Below are 10,136 nucleotides of genomic sequence, written 5' to 3'. Positions count from 1 at the left end.
TCAATAACCAGGGGGCACAGGTTAGACTTCACAAATACAGTGTCAGCATTCTACGGACTACTTTGCACGTTCGTCCAAGATCAATACACTCACCAACACTGCAGTCTCTGATAACCAGGGAGAGAGCACCTGAGGGAGGGAGCCAGGGGGTCAGTGGGAACATAAGACCATAAGAAATAGGAGCAGGAGTAGGCCATACGGCCCCTCGAGCCTGCTCCACCATTTAATACGATCATGGAGGGAGCGGGCAGGGAAGTGGAACTGAGTCCATGATCGGATCAGCCATGATCTTATGCGTCAGATGGGCAGTACTGAGGCAGCGCCGTACTGTCGGAGGGGCAGTACTGAGGGAGTGCCGCACTGTCGGAGGGGCAGTACTGAGGGAGTGCCGCACTGTCCGAGGGGCAGTACTGAGGGAGTGCTGCACTGTCGGAGGGGCAGTACTGAGGGAGTGCCGCACTGTCAGAGGGGCGGTACTGAGGGAGTGCCACACTGTCGGAGGGGCAGTACTGAGGGAGTGCCGCACTGTCCGAGGGGCAGTACTGAGGGAGCGCTGCACTGTCGGAGGGGCAGTACTGAGGGAGTGCCGCACTGTCGGAGGGGCAGTACTGAGGGAGCGCCTCACTGTCCGAGGGGCAGTACTGAGGGAGTGCCGCACTGTCGGACAGGCAGTACTGAGGGAGTGCCGCACTGTCGGAGGGGCAGTACTGAGGGAGCGCCGCACTGTCGGAGGGGCAGTACTGAGGGAGTGCCGCACTGTCGGAGGGACAGTACTGAGGGAGTGCCGCACTGTCGGAGGGGCGGTACTGAGGGAGTGCCGCACTGTCGGAGGGGCAGTACTGAGGGAGTGCCGCACTGTCCGAGGGGCAGTACTGAGGGAGCGCTGCACTGTCGGAGGGGCAGTACTGAGGGAGTGCTGCACTGTCGGAGGGGCAGTACTGAGGGAGTGCCGCACTGTCGGAGGGGCAGTACTGAGGGAGCGCCGCACTGTCGGAGGGGCAGTACTGAGGGAGTGCCGCACTGTCGGAGGGATAGTACTGAGGGAGTGCCGCACTGTCGGACAGGCAGTACTGAGGGAGTGCCGCACTGTCGGAGGGGCAGTACTGAGGGAGCGCCGCACTGTCGGAGGGGCAGTACTGAGGGAGTGCCGCACTGTCGGAGGGATAGTACTGAGGGAGTGCCGCACTGTCGGAGGGGCAGTACTGAGGGAGTGCCGCACTGTCGGAGGGGCAGTACTGAGGGAGTGCCGCACTGTCGGAGGGGCAGTACTGAGGGAGTGCCGCACTGTCCGAGGGGCAGTACTGAGGGAGCGTCGCACTGTCGGAGGGGCAGTACTGAGGGAGTGCCGCACTGTCGGAGGGGCAGTACTGAGGGAGTGCCGCACTGTCGGACAGGCAGTACTGAGGGAGAGCCGCACTGTCGGAGGGGCAGTACTGAGGGAGTGCCGCACTGTCGGAGGGACAGTACTGAGGGAGCGCCGCACTGTCGGAGGGGCAGTACTGAGGGAGTGCCGCACTGTCGGAGGGGCAGTACTGAGGGAGTGCCGCACTGTCGGAGGGGCAGTACTGAGGGAGCGCCGCACTGTCGGAGGGGCAGTACTGAGGGAGCGCCGCACTGTCGGAGGGGCAGTACTGAGGGAGCGCCGCACTGTCGGAGGGGCACATTGATTAGGCAGGACCGGGGGTCGTGCCCGGAAGTTACACAAAGGGTTGAATTAGTTTCGATGCTGACACCAGTCCCACAGCAACGTGTGTGACTCCTGCCCACCCGCGGAGGTGGTGCACCCAGACACTCAGTCGCATCAAACTGCCGCGAGCACGGGACTGCAGCGGCTGAAGAAGACGGCTCACCACCAGCTGCGGAAGGGGCCGCCGCGGCTGTTACGGGCAATAAATGCCCAGCCTTGCCAGCCACGCCCACTTCCCAGGAAAGAATGCAAAAAGAAGCAGTTGCGTTCGCTCATGCGAGAAGGCATTCGCTTGACCGGTTTGATAATCGCTGTCATGATCTCACTAGGTGGGGAACTCCCCCGGGGGGTGGTCAGGATCCCGCGGAATGCCAGCTCAGAAGCTGCCATGAGTCTGTCACTTTAAATACCAGGGCGTGGCGGACAGATCTCGGCAGGTAGATTACCAAATAAGGGCATCACGCTTCACCTTGTGAGAGCCAGTGACGGCAGAGTGTGTGGACCAACCCTTTGTGTGCTGTCCGCTTTCCCTCACAGTGTTTCCCATTGTACCAATGCAGCCCCCCCCCCCGCAAACCTCACCACTCCCCCCCTCCGCTCCCTGAGGGGCACACAGCGGAAAGCTAGACTTGCATTTATATAGCGCCTTTCACGCCCAAAGCGCTTTGCAGCCAAGAAAGTACTTTTTTTCAACTGCAGTCACTGTTGTAATGTGGGAAACCCGGCCGCCATTTTTGCGCACAGCAAGCTCCCACACACAGCACTGTGATATTGAGCAAATCATCTGTTTTAGTGATGCTGATTGAGGAATAAATATTGGCCCCAGGACACCGATAGATAGCCCCTCCGACAGTGCGGCACTCCCTCAGTACTGCCCCTCCGACAGTGCGGCACTCCCTCAGTACTGCCCCTCCGACAGTGCGGTGCTCCCTCAGTACTGCCTCTCCGACAGTGCGGCACTCCCTCAGTACTGCCCCTCCGACAGTGCGGCGCTCCCTCAGTACTGCCCCTCCGACAGTGCGGCGCTCCCTCAGTACTGCCCCTCCGACAGTGCGGCGCTCCCTCAGTACTGCCCCTCCGACAGTGCGGCGCTCCCTCAGTACTGCCCCTCCGACAGTGCGGCGCTCCCTCAGTACTGCCCCTCCGACAGTGCGGCGCTCCCTCAGTACTGCCCCTCCGACAGTGCGGAGCTCCCTCAGTACTGCCCCTCTGACAGTGCGGAGCTCCCTCAGTACTGCCCCTCCGACAGTGCGGTGCTCCCTCAATACTGCCCCTCTGACAGTGCGGCGCTCCCTCAGTACTGCCCCTCTGACAGTGCGGAGCTCCCTCAGTACTGCCCCTCCGACAGTGCGGTGCTCCCTCAGTACTGCCCCTCCGACAGTGCGGTGCTCCCTCAGTACTGCCCCTCCGACAGTGTGGTGCTCCTGTGAAGGGCCAGTTGAGGTTTAACTACATTAAAGGCACTATTTAAATACAAGTTGTTCCTTGTTGGTGCTCTGTGCAAGGCAGGAAGGTGCCTGTATCGAGGGGAACGGTTCCGAGCCCGAGACACCATCTAACGGGGAATTGGGGAGAGGAGATTTCGGCCATTACACGGTCAAATCCCAACGGCGAATACTAATTCATCCTGGAAATAATTCACAAAAGGACAAAAATGTTTATGTTTGAAAGTCTGGATAATGGCAAGAAGTTGGCAATAAATGAAATGATTGGGTTCTCTCCCTGTGATTGGGCTGAGTTCCACCCCCTGAGCTCAGTGGCTGGTGTTAGCCCCTCCCCCTGTGTCTGATTGGTTGGCTGACTCATGTGCTGGGAATGTGGGTGGGGCCTAGTGCTCTATAAGTGAAGGGGGTTGGGAGAGGGGAAGTATTGTGTGGGGTCTGGGACCAGGAGTTGGAGTTACATTCTCTGTCACAAGGTAGTGGGACTGGCTTTAACTTGCTGAAGGGTTGGTCTACAATGTGTTGTGTGGTTGGGCTCTGTGTCCTTGTGTCTCTATATTAATGGGGGCTTTCTCTTTCTGTGTTTCAGTCACTCCCTGCAGATTCTGAAACCATGGCTGATGATGAAATTGCAGCTCTGGTGGTGGACAATGGATCCGGGATGTGCAAGGCTGGGTTTGCTGGGGACGATGCTCCCAGGGCTGTGTTCCCCTCCATCGTGGGCCGGCCCCGACACCAGGTGAGTCTTTCAACTGAGACATTGGGTGGTCTTCCAATCTGGTCCTGGGAGGGGGGTCCTTGGTCCTCGGTCCTCTGGCTGTGTGTGTGTGTGTGTGTGTGTGTGTGTGTGTGTGTGAGGGGGTCTTTGGTTCTATGTGTGAGGGGGGGTCTTTGGTTGTGTGCGTACTAGTTTAGTGTAGGGAGAGAGAGGGAAAAGATTTTGTTCAGGAATAGCCCCTTCCCTCACGATTTGCGTGCAGGCTTTATGTTGGCCGCTTGCTTTGAGGGGCTGGCATTGAGCTTTCCTGTCTGGATGTACCTTCTGTCAGGATTCAGCAGGTTCACTGGGGTGGGAGGGAGTGCTGTGATGGTGGGGGGGGGGGGTTGTGTATGTGGTTTGGTGTGAGGGGTGGGGTGAGGGCAGGGGGGTTGCTGGGTGAGGGAGGTTGATGCGGGGGGGTGGGGAAGACGCGAGTGCAGTGGCTGACTCCCCCTGATTGTGTTTCCAGGGAGATATTCTGGTCTTGCTGTGGCATGGGGTTTGATTGAACCTTGCTGCAACACAAGAGTACGGTGTTTAAAGTTTGTGTGAGGACCCAAGAACCAAATTGTCCCACTGCCAAGACACTCGAGGCTCGCACTGCAAAGACTGACTGCTTCACCAGAGCTGACTTGGCTCCAAGTTAAGCGGCCTGTTGGCCAGGGTATTTGATTCATCTCTGTCCCTCGCCCTCCAGGTTTCTGCCCTGGAACCCCTCCCGCTCCCCCTCCCACCCCTTCAATGTTTAGATGCTAACCCTTTATTGGAGAAGTGAAGGATCGAACGTCAGTTGCTGAGAATCTCCTTTTCCCCCCCCCCCCCCCCCCCCCGGGGCCTGTCTCGTGTCCCACTCATGTGCAACGGTTGCTAACCTTGCCAGCGATGCCAATGGATAAGTGTGCCTCTTGCGTTGTGTGGGAATGGTTTAATTGTCTCATCGCCTGGACTCTAACCCATCAGACCATCCAAGGTCTGAATTTTCTCTCTTCCCCTCCCCCTCTGATCTCGCAGTAAGCTCAACCCAAGAGCTGCACGGTTCCTGTTGCAATGGAATTCGAGCCAACGCCCAGATCTGGGCGCGTACCATCCACATCGTGAGGGAGCAGAATTTGAATCCTCCTGATCATCGAATCATAGTGTTATGTCTGTAATGCACTTACAAATGACTCCATGACACAATGTGTTCTACTCAAACTGTAGTGACCTAGGTCCTTTATTTGTAACTCCAGAGAGGCACAAGTGTGGTGGGCAGCCTTTTATACTGGGCCCTGAACAGCTATGCAAATCTCCCACCATAGAACCCTGTGGTGGACAACCCCTGCCACAGGGACAGGAAACCCCAGTCTCCACCAGTTGCACCCTCTAGTGGTGCCAGCATAGTATATACAGTGTAAACCTCATTGATGTTACATCAGGTAACAAGTCTCCATCTTGTGCAACTACACAGTGACTGCACACAGTATATCTAGTCTACATATATATAACACATAGAATGATACGGCACAGAAGGAGGCCACTTGGCCCATTGTGCCTGTGCTGCCTCTTTGAGTCACTCCATTAATCCCCCTCACCCTGCTCTTCCCCTGGAAACTTTCACATTGTCATCCCCATCAAGTATTAACCAATTCCCTGTTGAAAGTTATTATTAAATCTGCTTCCAAAGCCCTTTCAGTTAGATCGTTCCTGATCACCAATCTTGCTTTGGAGGCAGTTCAGGGACGGTTCACTCGGTTGATTCTGGGGATGAGGGGGTTGACTTATGAGGAAAGATTGAGTAGGTTGGGCCTCTACCCATTGGAGAGTAGAATGAGAGGTGATCTTATTGAAATGTATAAGATTGAGGGGGCTTGACAAGGTGGATGCAGAGAGGATGTTTCCACTGATGGGTGAGACTAGAACTAGGGGGTATGGTCTTAGAATAAGGGGCTGCCCATTTAAAACTGAAATGAGGAGTTTCTTCTCTGAGGGTTGTAAATCTGTGGAATTTGTTGCCTCAGAGAGCTGTGGAAGCCGGGACATTGAATAAATTTTAAGATGGAGATAGACAGTTTCTTAAACGACGAGGGGTTATGGGGAGCGGGCAGGGAAGTGGAGCTGAGTCCATGATCGGATCAGCCATGATCGTATTAACTAGCGGAGCAGGCTCGAGGGGCCGTATGGCCGCCTACTGCTCCTATTTCTTAATAACTCGCTGCGTTTATAGAATTTAAAACAACATTTGACTGAAGGCTCGAGGACCCGAAAGCACAGATTTGGTCATTGGCCAGGGAAGCAGAGGTTACATGGGGGCAAACCTTTGTGTGCAACGAGTGTTTTGGATTTGCCTGATGGGGCAGTGCGTCAGATTGAATAATACTGAGCTGTGCTATTCTGTAATTCTCAGTGGTTCCTCTAATTCCTGCGGCATGTTTTATTCCCTGTTCTAGGGTGTGATGGTGGGAATGGGTCAGAAAGACAGTTATGTTGGTGATGAAGCCCAGAGCAAGAGAGGGATTCTGACCCTGAAGTACCCAATCGAACATGGGATTGTGACCAACTGGGATGACATGGAGAAGATCTGGCATCACACCTTCTACAATGAGCTGCGAGTGGCCCCAGAGGAGCATCCTGTTCTCCTCACAGAGGCACCCCTCAACCCCAAAGCCAACCGTGAGAAGATGACCCAGATCATGTTTGAGACCTTCAACACACCGGCCATGTACGTCGCCATTCAAGCTGTGCTGTCCTTGTACGCCTCTGGTCGCACAACTGGCATTGTGCTAGATTCTGGTGATGGTGTATCCCACACCGTGCCAATCTATGAAGGGTACGCCTTGCCTCATGCCATCCTGCGTCTAGACCTGGCTGGCCGGGATCTCACTGACTATTTGATGAAGATCCTCACTGAACGTGGTTACTCCTTCACAACCACAGCCGAGAGGGAGATCGTGCGTGACATCAAGGAGAAACTTGCCTATGTGGCCCTAGATTTTGAATCTGAGATGCAGACGGCTGGCTCTTCCTCATCCTTGGAGAAAAGTTACGAGCTCCCCGATGGCCAAGTCATCACCATCGGCAATGAGCGTTTCAGATGCCCAGAAACCCTCTTCCAACTCTCCTTCATTGGGATGGAAGCTTGTGGACTCCACGAGACCTGTTTCAACAGCATCATGAAATGTGATGTAGACATCAGGAAAGATCTGTACGCCAACACGGTCTTGTCTGGTGGAACCACCATGTACCCCGGTATTGCTGATCGGATGCAGAAGGAAATCACAGCCTTGGCTCCGAGCACAATGAAGATTAAGATCATTGCTCCGCCCGAGAGGAAGTATTCAGTGTGGATCGGAGGATCCATCTTGGCTTCTCTCTCCACCTTCCAGCAAATGTGGATCAGTAAGCAGGAATATGATGAATCTGGGCCCTCCATAGTCCACCGCAAGTGCTTCTAAGGTGCTGTGTAATTTATACCTGAAATGTCCCCTTTCTTAAATTCTCAACAGATGCTGCCTGACCGGCTGATGGCTTTTCTGCATTTTCAGTTTGTTTCGGGCCGTTGCATGTTACTGAGATTATCAGTCTCGACTCTCTCAGGGTCTGCCTGTTGGCTTGGATACAGGAAGAGTTAAAGGGATGGAACCCTTCACCCACCCTAATGTTTTATTGGAGCTGTAAAATTGTTGAGGCCTGAGGTACCTGGGAGAAATGGTTTGGTTTAGCCCTTTCCTGCGAGACTGTAAATTGACCAAATGTCCATCTCGTTCACTCTCTCTCCCATCCTGGTAATCCAGAACAATAATGGGCCTTGGAGAAAGTGAAGGGTTCAAAGTTTGATTTTGGGAATATTGAATTCTACAAACCCCCTCCCCCACTGGGTTTGTGGCCTTGTGTTCCCAACATCTCCTCCCCCTTGAGCAGGTCCAACATTCCTGGATGGTTTCCAGTCTGAGCCTTGGTTGGACCTTCATTGTACCTGAGTAAATTTGTCTTTTTGTGAGGCTTCATATTGAATGTCTGTCCCTCCTGAGACATTGCTGGAGTGATGGCAGGAGTCAGTGAGGGGCGATCGGGGCTTTGAAAGGGATGGTGCTGGTTTATGGGGAAATGGTGGGATGGCTTCTCTCCTGGGAGCTGTTTGCTTCAAACCTCTGCTGGAACCCCTTGGTGTCAGTATCTTGTGTTGTATTTTCCACCTGCCCAACATTCTGCAACAGTTAATAAAAATGTATTTGAACAATAAAATCACGTGTGTGTGTATAACTGCTTTCAATGGAATGACTGAATGCTGAGTGCATGATTTTCTTTCCCATAGAATCATACAGCACCAGGCCATTGGGACCCATCGAGCCTGTGCTGCCTGTTTGCAACAGCAATTCAATTAGACTCCCTCTTCGACCTGCACATTTATTTTTACCCCAAGTATTTTCCAATTACTATTGAATCTGCTTCCTGAACTGTTTTCAGGCAGTGCATTCCAGACCAGCACAAAAACATTGAGATTAGTTAATCTGATCAGCAATGTTAGTTGAGATAAATATTGCTCAGGACACCAGCTTTAGGATAGTGCCTTTTGCACCTGGATAGACAGGGCCTCTGTTTAACATCTCCCAAGAGGGGCCCGGCAGTGCGGCACTCCCTCGGTACTGCCTCTCGGGCATCAGCCTGGGTTTGTTGCTCAAATGCTGAAATCTCACTGGGATCGAAGTACAATCTGAGCTAAGCTGACACTGGAAGGGACAGAGCGGATACGCTGATCAAGGGGAAAGGGATCGGGCTCACACGGAACAACCACTTGCATTTACATTGTGCTTTTAATTTAAGATGTCTGATGGTGCTTCACAAATTAGACAGTGAGCCGCATAGGGAGAAATCAAGACAGGTGACCAAAAGTTTGCCCAAAGAGTGAGGTCTTGGAGTGTCTTGAAGTGGGGAGGGAGGGAGGGAGGGAGCTCCAGAGCTTGGGGCCCAGGCAACTGAAGGCACGGCCACCAATGGTGGGGTGATTGAATTCAGGGATGCTCAAGAGGCCAGAAGTCGGGGTGCCGAGATCTCTCAGCGGGGGTGGAGGAGATGTGAGATAGGGAGGTGCGAGGGCCGTGGAGGGAGTGGAAAATGAGGTTGAGAATTTTGAAATCGAGGCGTTGCTTAACCGGGAGCCAATGTAGGTTAACGAGTATGTATTGGTTTTCATCCTAGCCCAATTACTAGACGGATCGTTCAAATCACCCCGCCTTATGGAAGTTCTATACCCAGGGATTATTATTCAGAGTGTAAATGGACTAAGTCACGGTCAGGAATGATTTGGTGAAAAATTGTATTTATTTGGTCTAACATACACTGGCTAAAACATGCATTACTAAACAAAATCGCTGTCTCTGTGGAGAATAAGACCCAGGTAACAAACATACATACATACAGTACAAAACAGGACCGGTAACATGCGGTAATTCCCTTGTTGCCATGGTGGATTCTAACTCTGCCCCTAGCAACGAATTACCCAGTTGCATAAGCCTCTTTGCCTAGCTAAGCCAAACTAAGCTTCCTCCACAGAATAGCCCCGCAAAAGCTTCACTTCTGAGCAAAAACCCTCAGCCCTTACCTCACCCAGACCACCTCTGGTTACTGGCCTGGGACACTCGCGACCATGCTCACCACCACACACAGTCCGCCTCGATCGCTCAGCTTAGCTGTGGGAAGTCACTGCCTGGAGGCTGTACCGTGAGCGGTAAGCGGTTCTCTATCTCAGCCGCTTCCTCCTCTGGTACTTCTTGTTATGTCAATCTTGATGGAGCGAGAGGGAGCCAGGGAATGGTGGAAAAGAGTCTATCTTTATAAAAATGATTAAAATTCTGATGGGTTTAGACAGGTTAGATGCAGGAAGAATGTTCCCAATGTTGGGGAAGTCCAGAACCAGGGGTCACAGTCTAAGGATAAGGGGTAAGCCATTTAGGACCGAGACGAGGAGAAATTTCTTCACCCAGAGAGTGGTGAACCTGTGGAATTCTCTACCACAGAAGTTGTTGAGGCCAATTCACTAAATATATTCAAAAAGGAGTTAGATGTAGTCCTTACTACTAGGGGGATCAAGGGGTATGGTGAGAAAGCAGGAATGGGGTACTGAAGTTGCATGTTCAGCCATGAACTCATTGAATGGCGGTGCAGGCTAGAAGGGCTGAATGGCCTACTCCTGCATCTATTTTCTATGTTCCTATGAGTCTTGCTACCTCTATCTTTCCTGCCCATCATTAAAATCCTATTGTTTCGAAGC

The 10,136-nt window shown here is 53.1% G+C and overlaps 2 protein-coding genes across 2 annotated transcripts in view; one reads left to right on the top strand and one right to left on the bottom strand.

Annotated features, from left to right (window-relative positions):
• Nucleotides 1–10,136, bottom strand: part of ankrd29 (ankyrin repeat domain 29) — a 1,085,233-nt gene that overhangs the window by 193,346 nt on the left and 881,751 nt on the right. The gene's annotated exons all lie outside the window — the stretch shown is intronic.
• Nucleotides 3,561–8,110, top strand: LOC139278199 (actin-42A-like). Its single transcript, XM_070896850.1, has 3 exons — nt 3,561–3,605; nt 3,719–3,868; nt 6,316–8,110. Exons 2-3 carry the CDS (start codon nt 3,743–3,745, stop codon nt 7,318–7,320), a joined length of 1,131 nt encoding a protein of 376 aa, XP_070752951.1. The 5' UTR covers nt 3,561–3,605; nt 3,719–3,742; the 3' UTR covers nt 7,321–8,110.

Source organism: Pristiophorus japonicus, chromosome 1 (assembly GCF_044704955.1).
Source record: "Pristiophorus japonicus isolate sPriJap1 chromosome 1, sPriJap1.hap1, whole genome shotgun sequence".
NCBI lineage: Eukaryota > Metazoa > Chordata > Chondrichthyes > Pristiophoridae > Pristiophorus > Pristiophorus japonicus.
The sequence above is the reverse complement of the archived record's forward strand: the minus strand, read 5'-3'. Positions and strand labels throughout refer to the sequence as shown.